This window comes from Sorex araneus, chromosome 4, assembly GCF_027595985.1.
Source record: "Sorex araneus isolate mSorAra2 chromosome 4, mSorAra2.pri, whole genome shotgun sequence".
In the NCBI taxonomy this organism is placed as follows: domain Eukaryota; kingdom Metazoa; phylum Chordata; class Mammalia; order Eulipotyphla; family Soricidae; genus Sorex; species Sorex araneus.
Window position 1 is genome coordinate 32,131,657 of NC_073305.1, and position 23,765 is coordinate 32,155,421.

The 23,765-nt window shown below is 51.4% G+C and overlaps 1 protein-coding gene across 1 annotated transcript in view; it reads right to left on the bottom strand.

Moving 5' to 3' along the window:
- GLB1 (galactosidase beta 1) overlaps nucleotides 1-23,765 on the bottom strand; it is an 82,293-nt gene that overhangs the window by 8,432 nt on the left and 50,096 nt on the right. The window contains exons 11-15 of the mRNA XM_055135272.1: nucleotides 23,135-23,209; nucleotides 20,895-20,984; nucleotides 14,743-14,856; nucleotides 12,784-12,915; nucleotides 9,110-9,364 (exon numbers count right to left, since the gene is read on the bottom strand). Coding sequence (XP_054991247.1) covers nucleotides 9,110-9,364; nucleotides 12,784-12,915; nucleotides 14,743-14,856; nucleotides 20,895-20,984; nucleotides 23,135-23,209 — 666 coding nt within the window. The remainder of the gene's footprint in view (nucleotides 1-9,109; nucleotides 9,365-12,783; nucleotides 12,916-14,742; nucleotides 14,857-20,894; nucleotides 20,985-23,134; nucleotides 23,210-23,765) is intronic.

Consider the following 23,765-nt stretch of genomic DNA (forward strand, 5'->3'; position numbering starts at 1 on the left):
CACACTGGGCGGGCAGACTCCCTTCCCTACAGGGCCGTGATCAGAGCCCACCTGCAGCGAGACGACCTTCTGAAACGGGAAGCGGGTCCCCTCTGGGAGGGTTTCGGGGGGCCTGGGGACCACAGTCCAGCTATGCTGGCCTGCTGGGTTGGCTCTCAGGGCCAAAAGAGCTGTGCTAAAGGTGCTGGCTGGGGCAGAGGGACGTGTGCGGGGTTGGGGGGGTGGTCTGTGTGTGCCAGGGACCGAACTTGGGGCCTCCAGCCTGCAAGCCAAGTGCTTCCCCTTTGAGCCAGCTCCCAGCCCAGCACAGACAGGGAGTCCCTAGGGGGCCAGGCAATTGCAGAGTGAACCCCCCATGTCCTCTGGGACTTCCCGGGACAGCCCCTGAAGCAACAACCCCACAGTCTGACTTTCTCTAACCATGGCCTGACCTCTGGCAGACACTGCACCCTCTGCTTTTATCACCAAGGTGATACTAATAGTTCAATAAATGTTAGCTTCCAGGAAATGCCTGACCTACTTCTCTGCTCGTCAGACAGAAGCATCGGGCCCTGACGCTCCTCTCGCCAGATCACCTGCAGACTGAGCACGCCCCACACACATGCTCGCTGCCAGTCAGTCCCCACCAGCTCTTGGAGGCCTCCCTGGACAATCTTTTTCCCCACATCCAAATTCCTGCTCAGATCGTGCCTTTTTGCTCCAAACCCTGCTCTTCTCCCCACCCATCACCACCACGCCCACCCTTTCGGACAGGATTATTATCCTGCTTCCAGCTGCTCCCTGCTGCAAGCCACTTTCCACCAAGCAGTGACCTTGTCAACACAAATAAGTTCTTCCACTCCTACTTCACCCCCACCCCCTGGGTGGCACTGCCCCCATCTCTCACTCCTCCTTTCCCACACGAATGTCCCTCTTGTTCCTGGCATCTTTCTGGCTCTGGATTATTCCCTGGTTCTAGAATGTTCTAGCTGTGGCTCTTCCCATGGATGGCCTAGTCCCACCTTTCAGGTCTTCCCCAGTCATTCTCGGATGACCTAGGGTTATCCCTGGGTCAGTCCAACGGGCCACTGTGGCAATGACTGTCGGAAATAATCACTCTGGACAAGAACTGAGCGCTGAGAAGGATATGCATGATAACCTTTCAGGACCTGTACTGTAAACCATAATGCCCAAAAGGAAAGAAAGAGAGACAGAGAGAAAAAGAGAGAAACAGAGAGAGGAGAGAGAGACAGGGAGAGAGAGGGAAGAGAGAGAAGAGAGAGAGGTGTCAGTCACAGAGGCAGGCTGTTGGGGTGGTCAGGAGGAAGCTGGGGAGAAATGTACAGTAGTGAACGGATGGGTGTTGGAACATTCTATGATTGAAACCCAATCACAAACAACTTTGCAACCGTGTATCTCATGGTGATTCAATTAAAATAAAAAAAAGTCCAATGGGGCCGGAGAGATGGGACAGGAGGTGAGGTGCTTGCCCTGCGTGAGGCCACAACCACTGCACCACATAAGTTCCCCTGAGCACTGTTGGGTGTGGCCGCATCCCCTAACCCAAGTCACCCAAACAGTTAGACTAGATACAGCACTGGGAAATCTCTGAGCACAGAGCCAGGAGTAAGCTCTGGCTTACTTTCTCAAACATTGCTGGGTGTGACACCCCCCACCCCACCAAAGGAAAAAATAAATAAAAGAGTTGGATGGGCCAAAGCGATAATCAAGTGGGTAGGGCACTTGTCTTGTATGTGGCTGACCCGGGTTCAGTCCCCAGCATCCCATATGGTCTCCCGAGCACTGTCTAGAGTAATTCCTGAGTGCAGAGCCCTGAGTAACTCTGAGCATCACTGGGTGTGGCCCAAAAAGCCAAAAAAAAAAAAAAAAGTAGAGTTGGAGAAACAGAACAGGGATGAAGTTACTCCCATTGCATGTGGCCACTGGTCCCCCGAGCTGGAAGTGATCCCCATGTACTGCTGAGTATGGCCCTAAAAGTCCTCTTTAAATTTTTATCTTTTATTTAATTGAATCACCATGAGATACACAGTTACAAAGTTGTTTATGATTGAGATTCAATCATACAATGTTACAACTCCCCCCCAACCCCCCCCTTCCCCGTGAACCACTCTCAGTGATGCTTGGGAGGGCCATGCAGAGCCCCCCAAACCCTGAGCACTGGCCTCAAAGTGTGTACTCGGGCCTCCTCGCCCTCTCCTGGGCCCGCGTGTGTGTGACATTCTACAGAGATGCAATTCACACCCCACACGACCAGGTCGGCATGTCCCCACTTTCTGTCCCTTTTGCTTCTGCTATGAGGACTGAAGGATCTCGAGGCACTAGGGAGTGTACTGGCAGTGCCACCAGGATGGCATCAGGCATGGAGGTGTGGTGAAGGTGTCCAAAGTCTCATGCCTCAACCACATGCCTGGGGTGCTGAGTCTCTCATTGAAAGCAGATGATTCAGGGAACTTTACGGGACACAGAGCGAAGGAACTCAGCACAATGATCCTGAGAACTGTTTCGTGCCTCCAGAAGGAAACTCGGTACCCATGAGACTCACCAAACACTCTGCCCCTCACCCCACACACTCCCTTCTTCTTGCTCTAGGAAGAATCTAATCTTCCTGTTGGTGGTTTTCTTCTTCTTCTTTTTTTTTGATGGGGAGGAAGGCATACTTGACGTTTCTCAGGGGTGACTTCTGGCTCTGCACTCAGCCCCTGGTGGAGCTAGGGGATCATATGGGACGCCAGGGATCCAACCTGAATCAGCTGTGTGCAAAGCAAACGCCCTACCCACTGGACCATCACTTCTACTTATTTTGCTTTTGGGTCACACTGGTGGTTCCTCAGGGTTGTCGCCTAGCTCTGTGCTCAAGAATCACTCTTGGCATATTGGGGGGGGGGGGGGGAATCACGTGTGATGCTGGGGATTGAGGCAAGTAAGTGCTTCACCCGCTGTCCTAGCTCTCTGGCCTCTATTCTGAACTTTGAAAAGTTCTCTCTTTATGGACTGGAGTGATAGCACAGCGAATAGGGCATTTGTCCTGCACATGGCCGCCCCAGGTTCGATTCCTCCATCCCTCTCGGAGAGCCTGGCAAGCTACCGAGAGTATCCAGCCTGCACGGCAGAGCCTGGCAAGCTCCCCGTGGCGTATTCGATATGCCAAAAACAGTAACAACAAGTTTCACAATGGAGACGTTACTGGTGCCCGCTTGAGCAAATCGATGAACAGCAGGACAGTGCTACAGTGCGGATGACATCCCACACTGGCATCCACCAGTCACACACCCTCTGTGCTACTATACCTGCCCAGCCCCTTCCCTCCCTGTGCATCACGGACAAAGTCACACTTAGTAACTTCCAAATTGTTGGTTCCAATAATCAGATTTTTGTCTTTGAGACAGAAATATGGCTGCAGGATACTCTGAGAAGAGGTGTCCTTCATCAGCGAATTCAAGGCATTTTTGGTTTATTATTATTATTTTTTTTGGGGTCACACCCGGCGATGCACAGGGGTTATTCCTGGCTCTGCACTCAGGAATTACCCCTGGCCATGCTCAGGGGACCATATGGGATGCTGGGATTTGAACCCGGGTCGGCCGCGTGCAAGGCAAACGCCCTACCCACTGTGCTATCTCTCCAGCCCCTTGGTTTATTTTTGAGGCCACACCTAGAGATGTGCAGGACTTACTCCTGGCTCTGCATTTAGGAATTACTGCTGGTGGGGTTCAGGGGCCCACAGAGGAGTGCTGAGGACCGAAGCTGGGTCGGCCGAATGCCAGGCAAGCACCCTACCCTCTGAGCTACTTCTCCAGCCCTGAGAGCTCAAGAGTCTGAGCCACGCCTTTCAGCTTCCCAGGGACCACTCCTGAGGCCCTTTCCTGCGTGGGGCTGAGCTCCAAAAAATGGTTAAAAATGGAAGGTTGGAACTGGAGAGATAGGACAGTGGGAGGGCACTTGCCTTGCAAGCAGCCGACTTCGGTTCAATCCCCAGTATCCCATGTTCCCCCAAGCACTGCCAGGACTGAGTGCAGAGTCAGGAGGATGCTCTAAGCACAGCCGGGCATGGCACCCAAACAAAAAACAAAACAAAAGAAGAAACAGGAAGAAGGGCTACCCAGGGCACCCTAGCCGGTCACTCTCTTTCCTGTCCTTTCCGGAGGCTGAGGGCACACCCACTTGCCCTCCACCCCTGGGGAGGCTTGCTTCTGTCCAGCACGCGGTGGAACACTTTGAGATAAGCCTATTTGGCTCTGAGCCGCTTCTGTGAGGAATAAGTACCCTAAGATGGGTAATCGGCCAAGTCCAGTCTCGCTTAACGGTTATAGCCTGTTGCAGAATGAGGGGCAGCGGGCAAAGGAGAGGGACAAGCATTTATTTGCTCATCTAATGATGTCAGAGAAGAAAAGGGTGAAATTTTGTACTTATAGAGAGGAGAGATGTGCTGAGGTTTAAAATTCAAGGACGAGCGTGTGCCCGAAGCAGTCAGTCACAGCTGGCCCATGTCCCTCAGGAGGTGGGTGAGACCGGCAGATGAATTCCCCCCCCCTTCCCCTCGCTGTTTCCCTCCCCCTCACTTCGAGGGTGAGAGCTGATGGGGGCAGCTCCCTGCGTCACTGATGTGGGGAACCCCGTGACGAACGGTATATAAACCTGTGCACTGAAGGCCGTATGACTCAGGTTCAGCAGGGTGCCCCGTCTCTCTGGTCACCACCCGGATCACTCTGAGTCCACAGTACCACTGGTTCTGAGCCCCAGGCAGGCGCTTGATAAATGGGTGGAATGATGGGGTGCACGGAAGCCCTGAGCCAGCAGAGGAAAGGTGTGCAGGATAGGGATGTGGTCAAGGCTGGCGTGCCACTTAGCCTACCGGGGGGGGGGGGGGGCTTGGAGGCTGACCTTCGTGGGTGCATTCTGCACAGTGGCTCGGTCAGGGGGCTCTGATTTGAAGGTGCTGCTTCCCAGAAGCCTGCCCTTCCCACCTGTCCCTTGTCCCTTGTTTTAGTGGCTTATGGAAGCGGTTCCCTGCAGTCGGCAGTGGGCAGGACCTGTGGACACTGGGTTCTGGGTCAGCGCCTTCCTTCTGCTTTACCCTGACAAAGGGCTGACAAAGGGCAAGGGGCTGACTCTCTGAGCGTTGGTGCCCGCAAGCTCCTCTTCAGGCTCGGCAGATGTGCCTTGTACCTGGACAGACTCGGGGCTCAGGGAGCCCCAGGGCTGCCGCTCTGTCCTAGGGGGGGCCCCTGTGTGGCTCATCTGCAGCGGGAGTGTGATGACGAGACACATCCTGCCACAGGTGCTTCTTGCGGTGAGCAGAGGCTGCGCCTTGGCTTCTGAGCAGAGCTCCAAAGCCCAGCGGGTCCCCTATGACCTGGAGCTGGCGAACCCCTTCTGACCTGCAAAGCCCAGCGCATCCGCCGTCTGCCCCTCTGTGCTCTCCGCCCTTCGGGTCTGCTTCGAGCCCGGCTCTTCTCATTCCCCTCTGAAATGTTCTCTCCCGCTGTCTCACGTCTCCTGACAGCATCTTCCCCGGGGGCCCGGCCTGGCTCCTCTTGGGCAGCTAACGATTCAGATCTGAGTGTTTCTACCTGCCTTGGCTCTGAGTCCAGAGCGCCCCGCTAAGCCCAACACAAACGGCTCAGCCCCAGGATACACCCTCCTCACCCACTTTCTCCAGGGTCACACTCTCGGGGGCTTTGGGGTCAATTCACAGAACTTCTATCAATTCACATAACTGCCAGGTCCTGGGGACAGAGCAGGATGGGAAGGACGTGTGCATTCATGCCACTCAGGATGGTGCAAACTCAGTCGGTAAAGGCCAACGCTGTCCTGGTGCCGGGAACCATTGCAATGCTGAGCCCATGGCGGGCACAGAGAGGGCTCAGAGGAGGCAGGGCCGGTCCTTTCTCAAATTAAGGGCTTATGAAGGTTCTGGAAGGAAGATCGCCTGCCTTGACAGAGCACGAGGTAGTCAGAAGGACTGAACGAGCCAACAAGAGGGCATGACGGGAGGAAGCCAAGTCTGTGCAAGACCAAGAGAGAGGCTGGGAGAAGGAAGGCAGGGGCAAAGAAGGTACGAGGGGATAAGAATGAGGCCACCAAAGAGCACAGGGAGATGGCGTGGGGTGAGGTGAGGCTTTTCCTTACTGTTGAGGGCCATGATATCACTTCTTGGCTGGAAATGGCACGAAGGCAGAAAGGCTGACAAAAATGCAGCAGGAAGACCTGTGAGAACAGGATCTTGGGGTGGAGGAAGAAGGCGGGGAGGCAGAGCCGAGGCTTCCTCACGCACGCCTGGGGCAGGAAGCAAGAGTGGAGGCGGAGAGATAAGCCTGACAGGAAGCTGAGGAAAAGGAGCTGCCCCTGACAGCAGCGGAGGAGGGCAGCCGTGGGCAGAGGGGGTGGGAGGAGGGTGAGGTGGTCACAGGAGAGTGGCCTAGGCGTGAAAGGGCAACTGGGAAAAGGGGAAGACAGTGACCAGGAGCTGCTGGGCAAGGCAGGGGATTCAGAGGCCGAAGTCAGAGAGGGGATGTGGCTCTGAGAACACCAGAGGTGGTGCATCAACACAGGCCAACGGCGGACTCATCAAAATGGGGGGTGTGGGCTAGGGAGACAGCTCAAAAGGTTGAGCGAGGACTACCTCCTGGAGTGACTCCTGAGCACTGCCAGGTGCACTCTAAGGAGATAGAGCAGATGGGTCGGGGTCAGAGAGATTGTACAGAGGCGTTTGCCTTGCATGTGGCTGACCCGGGTTTGACTCCTGGCACCACATATGGTTCCTTGAACACCTCCAGGAGTGATCCCTGAGCACAAACCCCAAACCCAAACCAAATAAGAGTGGAAGGGCAGAGGGGGTGAGTGGATTGCTGACTCTCTGAGGAGGTGACAAAAGGGCACAGGTGGGGGCTGGACTGAGGTAACTATGTGTACCCAAGACCATGAATGTCAACACTAATATAAGCTATAACCTAAACTATAATAAAAAATATGGGGTTGGAGAGATTGTACAGCAGGTAGCGTGCTTGCCTTGCATGTGGCCAGCCTGGGTTCAATTCCCAGCGCTAAAATGGTCCCCTGGGAACCCCACCCCATTGCCTCAAGGAGTGATCCCTGAGCACAGAGACAGTAGCAAGCCCTGAGCACTGCTAGGTATGGCCCCAAACCAAAATTAAAATAAGATTAAATTACAAAAAGAAAAATTATAGTGGAAATGAGAGAGAGAGAGAATGACCTAATACAGGCCATCAATAAGATGTAAGAACTGGCTAGGAGGCCTGAGAGTTGGAAGAATATAAACATTAACAGGAAAGGACATCAGGGCTTATAGGGCATGCTCACCAAGAAAAACCATATTCCTGGTCATCCCTTTTATTTATTTATTTATTTAGAGAAAATAAAAAAAAATTGCAATTTATTCCTTTTCCTAAATCCAGAAAAATAGGACATTAGCTTTTTAAAATTTCTAGGGCTGGAAAGATAGCACAGTGGGTAGAGTGTTTGCCATGCAAGCGGCTGACCCAGGTTCGATTCCCAGCATTCCATATGGTCCCCTGAGCACTGCCAAGAGTAATTTCTGAGTGCAAAGCCAGGAGTAACCCCTGTACATTTACCGGGTGTGACCCCAAAAGCAAAAAATAATAATGATAAATAAAAACTTTGAAAAATTTCATACAATCAGAAAAGTGCAAATAATTAAAAGGATACTGATCCTTTTTTTTTTTTTTTTTTGCTTTTTGGGTCACACCCGGCGACGCTCAGGGGTTACTCCTGGCTCTGCACTCAGGAGTTACTCCTGGCGGTGCTCAGGGGACCATATGGGATGCTGGGAATCGAACCTGGGTCGGCCGCGTGCAAGGCAAACGCCCTACCCGCTGTGCTATTGCTCCAGCCCCGATACTGATCCTTTTAAATAAAGAACAGCCTGACTGGAATCAACCTTATTCTCACATCAAGTAACAACAGTTTCATCTGAGTAACATGGACATAGGGACGACAGCAGATGAGCTGTGGAACATGACATCCACCTGGCTCGGTGATACCTGCTGTTTCCATCCTCGCCGCAGCTCCTGGGGCGCCTGTCTCACGACTCGGATGAGGAAATTGAGCCACGGACAGCACAGCTGCTGAGCGAGGGCGTCTAAATGAAAGCTTTATGCTTGGGGTGGGGGCTACAGCTCAGCTGCTCGGCAGAAGAGCACTGGGCTTGCACGAGTGAGGCCCTGAGTTTGATCCCTAGTACCACAAGAGATGAAGAGAAAAGAAAAAGGGGAAAAGGAAATACCCTATGCTGGGTCTTAAAGCCAGGGGACTAGAGCGGCCGTGGCCCTAGTTCACATCCCTGGCAACCACACAAGTCTCCTGAGACCTGCCAGGGGTCACTCCTCAGTACAAAGCCAGAAACAGTACCTGAGCACCAAATGTGGCCCCCCAATCAATCAATCAATCAATCAATCAATCAATCAATCAACCAAACAAGGCACAATAAATGTAAGAAGACTGCAAGCACCATGGTCATTTAACTCTGGAACATTCCCGTTGCCCAGGGCCCTGCACCCATTGAGATTTACTCTGCATTTCTACCTCTAGCACGAGGCACTCACACAGGGCTTTACATTTCGTCTCTTCAGCGTTTTCTAAAATGTTATACACTGCACGAGCTTTTAGGGCTAGCATCTTTTACTTATCACCATGTCTTTCTTTTATTGGGGTGCCCGGGCTCGAACCCAGATCTCTAAAGCAAGGCATGGGTCTTTGCTGCCGAACCACAACCCTAACCACACAAACCTATATATGTTTCTCCAATTCATATAGAGTGGGGGATCTCCCCATCCGCCCTCCAGTTGCTTTCACTGTAAAAGAGCATTTCCATGATGGGCATCTCACATTTAATTTACCCCTCCATCAACGGCTACAGAAAATGATTTCCAGCTTTCAAAATGATAGATAACGCTTCTATGGACATCTACGTATAAGTCCTTGTGTGGACTTATATTTTCATTTGGCATTAAAATCAGTTCACATTCTTCCTTTCCTTTTTCAGTTTTTTTTTTTCTGGGGGGGTGTCACACCCGGTGATGCTCAGGGGTTACTCCTGACTCTACCCTCAGGAATCACTCCTGGCGCTTACCTTGGTCCATCCGGGAAACTGTATGAAGGTGTCCTGGGGCAGGTCTGGGATCTCACTGGGGATGGAGAAGCTCCCCATGTAGAAGGCGGGGAGCATGTAGGCAGACGAGTGTCGGGCAGGGGCTCCGTGGTGGTGGCTGCTGTCACGGCTACTGCAGCTTCTCAGGTGGCTGCGTACTGCCTCCTCCGTGTCCAGTGGGAAGATGGCCCAGTCCGTGAGGGTGTTGTTGCCGAGGGTCAGGTTGGCAACCAGTCCCTGCCAGGGTGAAGCAGAGGGAAGGTGAGCAGAGCCATGAGGACACGGTTTCAGGGTCGTCCTTCCCACCCCCAATTCAGGGCCAGGCTGATGGCAGATGAGGCACCGATGGTGACCGAGCCTCAACCGTTTGAGGGAAAACACGTCTCCCAGGGTGAGGCCCGTCCCCAGCTAGTTTTCCTTCTGCTTCCCAGGACAGCCCGGCCTCACAACAGGCCAGAGTTCCGCCTCTACAGACGGGGGCTGAGTTAGAAGAGCTTGTATTTGGGAGGGTCCCAAGCGGTACTCAGGAGGGCGCAGGTTCCAATGCCTTGGGAACGGCCAGAAACCAATGCCTGGGAACCAATATGTCAGTACAAACTGACCTGTAACTAGAAAGAACCGCTTCTTGGGAAAGGTTGCAGAACAATGCCCAGGGAAACTGCCATCAGGGCCCACATCCAGTTTCGTTAAACGTTTGCATTCTTTGCTATTCTCCCATTCTGCCCACTTCCTCATATAATCAATTATAAAAGACTAGCATAGGAGAAATAAAGGTGGAGCTTTCTCCCATTCTTGTGTCTGTCTGTGTCTGTCTCTTTCTCCTTGCGTCTGTCTCCTTTTCACTCTCGCATCCTCTCCCGGCTACTCACGTTGACCAAGTCCCATGGGATGGGACACAGGAGGGCCCGGGTTCCAATGGTGATTCCAAGACAACCAGCCTTATAGCTCAATGCAAGGGTTCAAGGATGTGTGTGGTGCTGCTCGGGCCCTGGAGTGCCAGGAATACCCACCCAGGCAGTGCTAGGGGTCTTAAGGGATGCACCCGCTGATGCTCAGGGGACCAGGCAGTGCCAGGAATCTAACCTGGGTCAGGTGTATACTAGATATGCCCCTGAACTGCCATTCCATCTCCTGACCCTGTTTTTCATTTTTGTTTTTGGGCCTCGGAGCTTAGGGCCTACTCCTGGCTCTGTGCTCAGGGATCACTCCTGGTGGTGCTCAGAAAACCATGTACAGTGCCTGGAATCAAACCTGGGCTGGCTGCATGCAAGGCAATCACCTTACCTGCTGTATTCTCTCTCTCTAGCTCCTGTTATTTTTTGGTTTTAATTTCTGATCCCCCAACCCAGTTTGGTGCCAAGTCATTGCTAGCCTGGTGTGCAGGCTACAGAAGGAAGGGGGCGGATGGCGCCCCTCACCCTTATCCAGAACGGTTGAACCCCTTCAGCTCACTCTCAGGCATGACCACACCTGGGTTCACACACTTTTTTTTTCTCTGTTTGTTTGTTTGGGTCACACCTGGCGATGCACAAGGGTTACTCCTGGCTCATGCACTCAGGAATTACTCCTGGCGGTGCTTGGGGGACCATATGGGATGCTGGGATTCAAACCCAGGTCAGCCGCGTGCAAGGCAAACGCCCTACCCGCTGTGCTATTGCTCCAGCCCCTGGGTTCACACACTTTTTATAGGACTAAATGAGGCAACAGAAGGGAGACTCCACAGTTGGTGCCAGCCCACGCCTCCGTAGCAAGCTTCAGCTGCCCACTGAGTAGTTCAGGATCGGTGAATGCTGCCGAGACCACAGCTGAAGCCCATCAGTGCTGGCTCTGCACAGTGGACAGTCAGCAGGGAGGCCACCCGTCTAGCTGGAGCACACGACTGTGCTGAAGGTGTTTTTTTTTTCTTTTTGGGTCACACCCAGCGATGCTCAAGGATTACTCCTGCCTCTGCACTCAGGAATTACTCCTGGCAGTGCTCGGGGGAGCATATGGGATGCCAGGGATTGAACCCAGGTTGGCCGCGTGCAAGGCAAACACCCTACCCGCTGTGCTATTACTCCGGCAGTGCTGGGGCTGTTTAAGGTGGAGGCCTGCATGAACCGGTCCCTAAGCCTGTCACTGTTTTGCCTCTGAGCTGCCACCCAGGGAGTCAGGGAGTTTCTTAGACATCTGTCCTGTCCTAGACCTGACAGTCCCCAATCCCCTTGGGGCAGCCTTAGTCCCAGAGCAGCAAACCAGCTCCCCGAGTTGGAGTGGGTGTCTCAGCATTTTGCACCCCATGGAGCACTGTGCAGAGAGAAGGAGCTTAATGAACATTTACTGAATCCAGCTCGAAAAATGTGCTTGATTAAAAGCTTCGGGTATAGGGGGCTGGAGTGATAGCACAGAGAGTAGGGCTTTTGCCTTGCACGTGGCCGACCCGGGTTTGATTCCCAGCATCCCATATGGTCCCCTGAGCACCGCCAGGAGTAATTCCTGAGTGCAAAACCAGGAGGAACCCCTGTGCATCGCCAGGTGTGACCCAAAAACAAAAACAAAAAAAAAAGCTTCCGGTGTAGAAAAAGGCATTTTAACACAGGGTAGCCAACAGAGGATGGAGGTACCCAGGCAGGGAAAGGCTTTGTCATGTCATGGACGATTCTGCACCCAGATAAGAATAGCCCAGGGCTGCATGGGGGTGGGGTGAGGGAGCTGGGGAGGGTAAAAAGCAGGGAAGGGGTTGGGAGGGTGCACCTGGCATAAAGCAAGTGGGTTTTTCAAGCAAATAAGAAGCATCATGAGTGGGGGCCGCAGCGATAGTCTAGTGGGTAGGGCATTTGCCTTGCACGTGGCCAACCCAGGTTCAATCCCAGGCATCCCATATGGTCCCCTGAGCACCGACAGGTGTCCTGATCCTGAGTTCAGAGCCAGGAGGAGCCCTTGAGCACCGCTGGATGTGTTACCCTCCCCACCAAACTCAGAGGAAAAAAAAAGCGTTATGAGTGGCTTCCTCCCTCCGTGTCATTCTGCAGAAAGGGAAACATGCTAAAAAGCTCAACTCTCTCATCACCCGCAGAGGAAAACGGACCTTCAAAACAACCCAACCACCAGACTGAAAAATAAATCTGGGTACACTCACTCATCAGTCCGACACGGATCATGTGCTTTGAAAAGCTGCTTCTGGGGCAGGCTCAGAGGGCTTTGTGGGGGGGCACCGCAGGTTCAATGCTGGCACCACACGGACTCCTGAACACCATACCAGTAGTTGACCCCAAACACAGTTAGGGGTGGCTCCTCCACAGAGGAAAGCAAATTGCTTCTAGGCTGGAGGAGATAGCTCAGGAGTTAGGGGTGCACAGGCCAAGAAATGAATTCAGTCATTGGTGCTGCACGGTGCTCTGGATTCCTCTGGGCTTAGGCCTGGTGGCCCCAAAGCACCACTGGGGTGGCTCTGGGCCTGAGCAATAAACTACCCAGCCCAGCTGGAGGAAGTGTGGGGGCCCCTGTACACTAAATGGAAGACTCCCCATACCCTAAAATAAAATGCAATAAAGTGCTTCTACTGTAGCAGGGCTAGAAGGAAAGAATGCAGCCCGGATCCACAGGCTGGATTCACAGAAACCTCCCAGGGCCACTCAGATGCGGAAGCTCCTTCCCAACAGTCCGGCTGGTCTTACCTTAAAATCACTGATATTCGGGCCGTAGTTCACGCGCCCCATATTCTCCACCAGGATGTCCAGAGTGGCTCCTGCTCTCCCCATTACATTCAGAGTCAGAAAACCGTCTCGCTCCAGGACTCCCAGGGGGACCTGCGGATTATTTCACAGCAAGTGAGAAGGTGCAGGGGTGAGGAGAGCCGCAGAGTGCCGCAGGTGGAGCCCGCCCTGCCCTGTACCTGGGAGGCAAAGCTGAGCCGGCTGCCCTGCCCGAGCCACCACCGGGAGGCCACATTCCTCCTTTCCTCTACCCCCCCTCCCCATCACTGCTCACCAGACACTGCGTTGAGCAAGGAGAGGTCTTGGCTGCTTTCCCTGCTCTATTTCCTTCCTTCCTTCCTTCCTTCCTTCCTTCCTTCCTTCCTTCCTTCCTTCCTTCCTTCCTTCCTTCCTTCCTCCTCCTCCTTCCCTCCCTCCCTCCCTCCCTCCCTCTCTCTCTCTCTCTCTTTTTTTCTTTCTTTCTTTCTTTCTTTCTTTCTTTCTTTCTTTCTTTCTTTCTTTCTTTCTTTCTTTCTTTCTTTCTTTCTTTTTTTCTTCCTTCCTTTTTTTTTTTTTTTTTTACTTTCTGGGTCACACCCGGCAATGCACAGGGGTTACTCCTGGCTCTGCACTCAGGAATTACCCCTGGCAGTGCTCAGGGGACCATATGGGATGCTGGGAATCGAACTGGGGTCAGCCGCGTGCAAGGCAAATATCCGCTGTGCTATTGCTCCAGCCCCCCGCCTCTATTTCTAACAGAAAGGGGGAAATTCCGGCAGAGAATCCCTTTTCCAGGAACTGCTTTGTGCTGTCTCAGCACAAAAGTCATCATCACCAAATCACTCCCATTCAACAGGCAGTGAGGTGACAAATGAAGTCAACGAAACCTACTAGCTAGGAATATTCTCAAGCCCAGATCCCTGACAGGATGAGCACCCCTAAATGTCAGGTAAGAGAGGGAGGAAAGCAACAGGTGTTCAAGCAGGAACCTGTTCCTCTGTTTGGAAAGGTCTCCCCTTTTAAAACGAGAAAGGGGCCGGAGTTATAGTACAGCAGGGAAGGCGTTTGCCTTGCAAGTGGCCAAATGGGTTTGATCCCCAGCATCCCATGTGGTCCCCCTGAGCACCATCAGGAGTAATGTTTGAGTGCAGAGTCAGGAGTAAACCCTGAGCATCGCTGGGTGTGATCCAAAAGCCAAAATAAAATAAAAATAAAATAAAATGAAGATGACTGTTACTACATCACTGCTGGCTAGGACAACCTTGGCCTGGCTCCTGGAAAAGCTGCCAACTGCACCGTACACAGAAACCCTCTCCTCAGAAGCTCGAGCCACGGAGGGCGACAGCATGGAGATGCTTAAACTAAAAGTTTCCCAACCAGTTTTCTGGGTTAGGAAAATCTCACGTGTTCTTTCATAAAGTTCTTTCAGTGAGAAAGATGGCCTTGAACTGAGCCTGCATATTTTGGGGGGGAGGTGGGGAGGGGTCACACCGCACAGTGCTCAGGGATCATTCCTGGTGGGGCTCGAGGGACCATACAGGGTTCCAGCAATCGAACCTGGGTCAATGTGTGCCAGGCAAAAGCCCTGCCCGCCCTGTGATTTCTTTTGATTTCTCTCTGCCCCACGTCTGTATGAAACAAAGTTCTTGGGGGTCTTCTGGCTCTCAAGAAAGGCCGAGTTAAGTGAGGCATATCTGTGGTGGGCATAAAACCCCACCTCCGGGAACACAGGAGGCACAGCTGACGGGACACAGGTCAGCCAGAGAAGAGAGTGTTAGACGGGGAGCCCAGTCCTGGGGGTTAAGAGAGGTCAGGGACCCAGCGGGAGGACCAAGAATGAGCAGGGGACAGCTGTGGGACTCCATCCAGGGCAGGAGCTGAGCAAGACGGGGAAAGACAGGCAAATGCACCGGCGGACACACACAGCAACATGGCTCTTACCCCATCCACTGCCACGTAGGCCCGATCGTGGACTCCGTAAAAGGGTGTGCCGAGGGGTGTCGGGTCGCTGTAGTTTTGAGGCAGCGTTGTTCGATAGAGCACGAATCCAAAGTACTGGTTAGGAAGGGAGACAAACAAGAAATCACCCGTGTCATCCATTTTAAACACATTTATTTTATTTTATTTTTTGCTTTTTGGGTCACACCTGGCAATCAGCGGTTATTCCTGGCTCATGCACTCAGGAATCACTCCTGGTGGTGCTCATGGGATGCATGGGATCACATGGGATGCTGGAAATCAAACCCGGGTCGGCTTTGTGTGAGGCAAAAGCCCTACCCACTGAACTATTGCTCCAGCCCCTGGTGTCATTCATTTTAAAAGAACTTGGTCCAACAACTCACAAGGTGGTGAAAGTTGAGAAGTAATGGGTGTATAAATGATTGGGGGCCGGTTACCAACCAGAACAGCCCTCCACTTAGACCTTCAAGATCTCACGTCACAATATTCCTTCTTTTCCACTACCCGTGTAACCTCCTCGCCTACCCAAACTCCACGGTCCCACACTTCACACCCTACCTACCTGGCCCAGTGATTCCGTGGATGATTCTAAGACACGTATTTGAACTCTCTCCACAGATGACATTATTTTTCACTTTTTGGGTCATACCTGGCAATGCGCAGGTGTAGGATAACACTGGTTTGTCCTTTCTGCCCTGCTGCAGGATGCTTAAGTTTACTAGGTTACTTCCATCACAGTGCTCCCATTCCTCTGTGCTTATTTGTAACTTCTCTCTTTGTGCTCTGTTGACTTGTAAATATTGTTTTTCTCTTCTCCTTATGTCCTTTGCATAGTTAATTCAGAGTAACGTCCTTTTTGTATGGACACAGAAGAGAGTAAATGCTATGCTTTTGTAACATGAGAGTTAATCGACTCTCAGTGATATTTACCTCCTGGACATCTGTTCTCTCTTTTTTTTTTTTTTTTTTGCTTTTTTGGGTCACACCTGACGATGCACAGGGGTTACTCCTGGCTCTGCACTCAGGAATTACTCCTGGCCGTGCTCAGGGGACCATATGGGATGCTGGGATTTGAACCCGGGTCGGCCGCGTGCAAGGCAAACGCCCTACCCACTGTGCTATCTCTCCAGCCCCGACATCTGTTCTCTTGACTTAAGCCTCAGTTGCCCTAACTTCCTAGCACCCTCCAAAAGCAGGGTTTCGACGAGGGACTGGATGGACCCAGGGCAAGTGGTGAGCTATGTGCTACCCTGGCATCGAGATGGGCCTGGCCAAAGTGCCATAATGCTTAACTGTAAGTTAAGAGCTTGGTCATGGACAAATTCTGTCATGATCCAAAAGTAATAACTAAATTCTGGCCCTGCTAGGGTTAGGAATGATTAATCTGGCCTGAGCATTGTAGTCTGAGTCAGTGGCAAGATGTTCCCAGGAGAGCTGCCCTACAAGCCTCAATGTATCTCTTACTGGGTCCATACAAAAATAACTAATATTAAGATGTTAATTAAGTTATTGGACTGAGGAGAAGAGGAACACACCTAGGAACACCCCTTGAGCCTGATGGGTGGTCAGGAAGGGCTTTCTTATGTTGATTTTGCTACCGAACTGGGTCTAGAGTTTTTGATTTTGCTACCGGACTGGCCCAGAGTGCTAGGCACGGGTTGATGAGAGAGTTGGAGGAGAGGAGAGAGAGAGCAGGGAGCAAGACAGAGTGCGGAGAGATGAGCAGGAGAGACAGGAGGAAACGGGAATGAGGGGCAGTGTGAGGCTAGAATGGGGGCTCAGAGAGACTGGAACAGGCGCGTGGGGAGAATGGAATAAATAGCAACAGATCAATTGACCACCTTGGCCCTCGTTTCCTCCTCCATTTGCCCCATGCCACCCCGGCTGGCTTGCGAGTGGCCCCGAGACCACCCAACCCAGGTGGCGAGACGGAGAGCTGTCGGGGCCTCCCCTGGCTGCCCAGAAACTAAACACTCAGGAGTTACTCCTGGTTCTGCACTTAGGAATCACCTAGCATTAGATTCCTCAGTAAAAGAAATTTCAGGGCTTTCTATAGTCCGAGACTATATAAGCAGGGCTAAAGAGATAGTACAGTGGGTAGGGTGCTGGCCTTGCAAGAGTCTGACCCTGGTTTGATCCCCAGAACACCCCCAGGGTCTCCTGAGCTCCACCAGGAGTGATCCCTGAGTACAGAGCCAGAAGTAAGCCCTGAGCACCACCGGGTGTGCCCACCTCCACTGTCCCACCCTCCAAGACAAGACTATAGAAGACGAAAGATGATGTTTGGCATCTTCTATAATTGGTCTCACTTACTTTGTGACAAGCCTGAAAAAGGCAAAAAGCTGTGTAATCACTGAAGACAGCTTGAGTCAGGTCTTAGGGTAAGTGTAAACGAAGAAATGAGTAACCAGAGTCCAGGCCCACATTTCTAATAACTTATTGAGTCTGTATATGACGAACATAAAATATGTGAACTAAACCACAGTGGGTGTGAGAAAAACAAAGAAAAAACAAAGATAGTGCCTGTTGTACTTTTCTCTCCAGCCCCCAAAACCTAATGTTTAAAGACAAAAACAGAAGGGGTGGAGAGACTGTGCAGTGGGTGGGATGCTTGCCTTGCATGTAATAACCAGGGTTCAGTCCCCAGCACTCTATATGTTCCCCCAAGCACTGCCAGGAGTGATTCCTGAGTGCAGAGCCAGGAATAACCCCTGAGCATCAATACATGTGACCCAAAAAGCAAAAATAAAAGAAAGAAAAAGAAAGAAAGAAAAGAAGAGAAATAAGGAGAATTTTCCTGATGGGAGTGGACCAAGCAGAAGAGAGGGTTGATGTTTATAAAAAGAGGGTCAAGATGGCTGGAGCAAGAATACAGTGGGTAGAGGCTGGAGCGATAGCACAGCGGGTAGGGCGTTTGCCTTGCATGCTGCCAACCCGGGTTCGATTCCCAGCATCCCATATGGTCCCCCGAGCACCACCAGAATCAACCCAAAATCAACCCGAAAAGGACAAAAACAGAACTTGGTCAGCCTTAATCCTGGTGTTAGTGATGTTTCTTTTTCTCTCTTTCTCTTTCTCTCTCTCTCTCTCTCTCTCTTTTTTTTTTTTTTTGCTTTTTGGGTCACACCCGGTGATACATAGGGATTTCTTCTGGCTCTGCACCCAGGAATTACTCCTAGCAGTGCTCAGGGGACCATATGGGATGCTGGGAATCAAACCTGGGTTGGCTGCGTGCAGGGCGAACGCTCTACCACTGTGCTATCACTCCAACCCCAGTGATATTTCTAAAACCATCGGGAATGAACTGTTATCCCCAGACTTGACATATTCATTGGAGAAAAGAGAATGGGCTTAATTTTTCAGCTCAGAAGACCAGAGCTGTCAGCCACAAGCAACCTTGAAGCGCATTTCGCTGAATCCCCCTTCCCCTTTTTGAGGAAATATCCTGGACGGGGTTAGTGCTCTGCTAGGAATCCAGAGGGATGCATCATCTACCTCCAAGAGAAAAACCAATACTACAAAACAGGTAAGCACAAAACCCCCAAACAAAGCCCAAGAGACGAAGCTCTGTTTGGCAAAACATTCTCCAGGTTGGTGTGGTCCCTCTGCTCTCAACTACAAAACAAGAGTCAACTAGAAACTGTTTCAGCTGCAGGAGCAGGGGGAAACAGAGACTCAGAGGTGGGGGTGTGACCTGCTGCTAAGGCAGAAGATATTTTCAGACGCTGGCATCCCTGACGGGAGATCCAACATTCTGCTTGATCAGGAACAGCCTTGGGTAGCAGCCATCCGAGTGCGCTTTCTCTATTTTGAATTAGCTTTGGCGCCACACATAGCGGTGCTCAGGGATTATTTCTGGTGGGGCTTGGTGGACCACGTGGGATGCTAAGGGTCAGATCCAGGTAAGTGGTGTGCAAGGCAAACGCCTACCCGCTGTACTATGTCTCTGGTCCCTGTCCTGGGTGGACACGAGCCGGGCTGAGATGGACCAAGTGCTGAGTCAGAGAAGAGATGGAAATTCTCTATGAAACAGAAAGTTCTCCATGCCCAGGGCCTCCAAAGAGCAGAGAGCACAGTGGCAAAATGCTGGAGCATCTGCTTTGTATGCGAGTGTCCTATGTTAGGGCCCTGGGAGCACACGGTCGCCCAAACACCACTGGGGGACCCCCAAAAGCAAAGAATGGGCTGCACCTCAGGCAAGCCAAGAGGTGATTTGGAGGAGCTGAAAAAACAAGTCAATCCTTGTTCTGCAGGGAAAGGTTGAACTCAACGTCACGGGTATCCAAACCTTCATGCATAAGGGTCCTGGCTCCTGGTCCCTAAATCCGACCCTGGCCATCTCTCTCTCTCTCTCTCTCTCTCTTTTTTTTTTTGTTTTTGGGCCACGCCTGGCATAGCTTAAGGGATCATGTGATGCCAGGGATGAATCAAACCTGGGCCCTCCACAGGTATAGCCTGCACTTAGTCTGCTGAGCTGTATCTCTAGCCGCCACTCCCCCCTTTCCCACACCTCTCTGTTTTTGGGTCACACCCAGAAGTGCTCAGGGTTCAGTCCTGACTCTGCACTCAGTGATCACTCCTGGCTGTACTTAAGGAACCCCGTGAGGCTCTGGGGATTGAACGTGGGTTAGCCACAGGCAAGGCAAGTGCTCTACCTATTGTACTATCACTCTGGCCCTCTTATTTCTTCTATTTGTTTCTGGACCACACCTGGCTGTGCTCACAGTGCTCGGAGGACCTTATGTGTTGTGGAGGATTGAGCCTGGGTCAGCCGTGTGCACTGTACTATCTCTCCACCCCTTCCTAGCTCCTCTTTTGAAACTAACCAAAGTCGCAGGTTCTAACTCAGACAGAAGGAGGGAAACTTTGCACAGAGCTTCCGGGAGGAGAGTGGAAATGTGCTGCTCCCTGTAGCCTGTGGCTGGCCTCGGAGGTGGGAGAACAGGTCGCAGGCGTGCGGCTGCGAAAGGTCAGGGCTGCACTCCTGCAGCGGTGCCCTCCATGTGGTTCCCTAGAAATCAATGTTCTGTGGGCTCGCCCGGGCCTGAGGCTGCCAGGGTGCAAGCTGCCCACTTGATCCAAGAGTTCTGCTTTGGCCGGAGTTCAGAAGCCGGGGCTCTGGGAAGGGATGTCTACAGGTGCCTGTGCCTGAGCCTGGAGGTCATTCCAAATTCCAAGGTGTCACCTGCTCTATGGCTCATACCTGGTGGACGGCAGTGCTGAGAGGCCCTGCTCGGGGGAGGGCGGCTTCTGTTTTAAAGATGAGGGCATGAGACAGCCAGACGAAGGGCTCCACTCAAAGTGCATGAAGACCTAGGGAGGGCTGCTTCCTTATCCATTTTACTTACCCAGGAGCCAGATATTTTTTTTTTTCTTTTTGGGTCACACCCAGCGATGATGCACAGGGGTTAACTCCTGGCTCTGTACTCAGAAATAACTCCTGATGGTGCTCTGGGGACCATGTGGGATGCTGGGAATCGAACATGGGTCGGCAAGGCAAATACCCTAACCTCTGTACTATGCTCCAGCCCCCAGAAGCCAGATTTTATTGGAATAAAATCACAGGTGCAGTGCTCAGGGGGTTGGCGTGACAGGCTGGTGTGTGCAAGGCTCAAAGTTCAATCCCCGGAACCACAGGGCTCTCCTGGGCCCAGACAGCATCGCAGAAACCGGCCCACGCACTGAACAGTCCACCCAGTATCTCCCCGAGAGGCCCTTGGGGGCTCCCCTGTCCAAAGAAGCACAACTGAAAAACAAGGAACAGACGGGGCCAGATTGATTGGTCAGAGGCCTGGGTTTGGCGGGGGAGAGGGTTGTCCCACAGTATTTGGAACAGTATGTTCGCCCCAAATACTGCTGAGAGTCACCCCTCGAGCACAGAGCTGGGAGTCCCTTGGTGGCACTGCCCGATGTGCCCCAAACAGAAACCAAACAAAGCAAAAGTAATTGAGGGCTAGAGAGGTGACTCCAGAGTTTGAGGCTGAATCCCTGACACCGCATGTCCCCACAACACCTACCATGTTGTGGGTGTAGCCTTGGTGTCCCCCAGACTCTTAGACTCAGTGCTGTAAGACAGCAGAAGAAGCGCACTTGGTCCGCAGAGCAAAGGAAGAGTACTGCCCCCGGAGGCTCACCTGTTTCACCTGGGTAAACGTCAGGGGGTAAAGGCTCTTAGTGGGCCCACCGGGACACAGAATACCCAGAGCTTCCTCCACTGTCACCAACTGAAAGGAAACAAAAGCAGCATTTGCTACTGTGAACAGAGGATAAAGTTAATTGCAAATAATCCAAGACATTAGGGGACTGGACTCAATCTGTAAATAAACCTGAATTGCTCAAATTCATTCAGCGATGCCTTTGATCCTGCCCATCCATGAACCCTTATTGAAAAATATGTGCTGGGGCTGGAGCAATAGCACAGTGGGTAGGGCGTTTGCCTTGCATGCGGCCGACCCGGGTTCGAATCCCAGCATCCCACATGGTACCCTGAACCCGGGGTAATCCCTGAGTGCAGAGCCAGGAGTAACCCCTGTGCATCGTTGGGTGTGACCCAAAAAGAAAAAAAAAAAAAGGAGTTTCAAACATACGAGTGCAGACACACAAACGCCTACAGGACGGGAGAAAGAGCTGTGTGTGAGATGCGTGCAAGCCCAGCCGCAGGCGGCTTCTCTGGGCGTCTCTGGGCGGGCTCCCCAAATACCACAGAGCCCTCCTCAGATGTGTCGGAGGCACTTCCAGCATCTTCCAGTTGTTCTTTGCCCTTTTTCTCCACTGTCAGCTCCTTCAGAGCGGGCCTGTACTATGCTCCAAAGCCCAGCCCAGTTACACTTACTAACTTGTTCTTGCCAATCTATGTGATTGTGTAGATTTGTGACTATCCTACAATTGTGGAGGTTTAATTAACAATGAATACACCTTTCTTCTCACATAATGTTCCTTCAGGATTAACAGAGTGTGCTTTTGGTAGCACGATAGCACTGTTGTCACGCTGTTCATCGATTTGCTCGAGCAGGCACCAGTAATGTCTCCATTGTGAGACTTGTTACTGTTGGTTTTTTTTTCCCCCACTTTTTGGGTCACACCCAGTGATGCTCAGGGGTCACTCCTGGCTCTGCACTCAGGAATTACCCCTGGCCGTGCTCAGGGGACCATATGGGATGCTGGGGATCGAACCTGGGTCGGCCGCGTGCAAGGCAAACACCCTACCCACTGTGCTATCACTCCAGCCCCTGTTGTTACTGTTTTTGGCATATCGAATATGCCATGGGTAGCTTGCCAGGCTACTAAGCTAATTTAGCTCTAGCAGTGTTGTTGTCTTAAACATTTGGAGTTCTTTTCTGTTACATAAACATGGATTTCTCACAGCTCTAAACCAACCAACCAGTCAACCAACTAATCAATCAACCATTCACCCAACCACCCCAACCTTTCCCTTAATTAGCTGTAGCAATCAACAAGTGCTCCCTTCTCTAAGGTGAGTCAAATTTGGCTAGATCTAAAGATTTCTTTCAGGCAGAGAGAACAATCTTTTTAAGAATGTGCTACAATTCTGACACGGGGTGGAAACTTTACAAGAACTCAACCATATTATCCAGCTGTGTGAATGGAAAAATTACACAATCATAGTCGGCATTCTGCTTAAAGATAAAAACTTACCATGCTGTTGTAGAATATCAAGATTCTTAAGAAATATCTATATATTCTTTTTTTTTTTGCTTTCTTGTGAGTTAACACATGTAGGAGTTAGGGATTCTAAAAGGGGAAAACCTGCAGACACTGATGATCAAAACAAATAGTGGCTTATTTCACTTTTGACTGTTAAATGAAACCTTTCTCTCTCTCTCTTTACTCTTTTCCTAGAAAAAAATGCCCCAGAGCTTCTATTTGTGATTAATTTCTAGCTTTTCCTCTGTGCTGTCCCATTTACCATGGGACAGTAAGATACTGACCACAAAAAATTAGGACATGATTGTGAGATAGAGGAGACCATATGATTTAGAGCAAAGATTGATCTAATTGCCAGTGGCTTATGGGAACCCCCTAAGAAAGCTGATTCTGAAAAAGAAGCTTGCCAGTCATAAAAGCGGACCTCAACAGCTCCTGATGACTGTTGCAAAATGACTGGAATGACCCAGGTACCCTCCCTTCTCCTGCACACACCCTCTGCTCACCTCCCTTCTCCCGCACATGCCCGCTTTGCTCACCTGCCACTATGTATGCCCCATCCTCTCACCTCCATATCTGATTTCCACAAATACCACTGACTCCTCCAGTCTCCCGGAGGGTAAGAGACTAATTCCCCAGGGTAACACTTTCATACACGGCTGCCACATCCCCACTGTGCACTCTCAACCTTCCTCTCTTCTTTTCTTACCTTCTCCATAGCAACTTTCCCATAGGCAAACTTCGGTGTAGATGGAGGGATGAAACCTTCTGGTAACTTTTCAAACTACATATCAGAATGGAAAAAAAAAAAAGAAAAAAAAACTATCAAAGCTGGAAAAACAAAAGGTGAGAAGACACAGAAAACAGTACAAATGATAGCTTTTTATTTTGTTTTGTTTTTGGCATGGGTCGGGGAGGTGGTGCCAGTAACTGAAACCAGGACCCACAATGCAAGGTAAGTGCTTTACCACTGAGCCATATCCTGGGCTCAAAAAATAGTATAAGTGACTTTTGGAAAGGCATGGGAACGACTTTCTCCAGAAAAGACTCTGGTGATTTCCCCTTCTAAGTACATGTCTTTTTTGTGTCTGTTCTAAGCAAGAACCACTGAATTCTAAACAAAAGAATTCAAAACAGAGAGCAAAAACAAGCAGAGGCACACTGGAGAGAGTACAGTAGGGAGGGTTTTTCCTTGCATGCGGCTGACCAGGTTCGATCCCGGGCATCCTGTACGGTCCCTTGAGCCCTACCAGGTGTGCACCCTGGGCGGGAAACCAGGAATAAGCCCTGAGCACCACTGGGTGTGGCCCCTAAAAAAATAACCATAAAACAAAACAAGT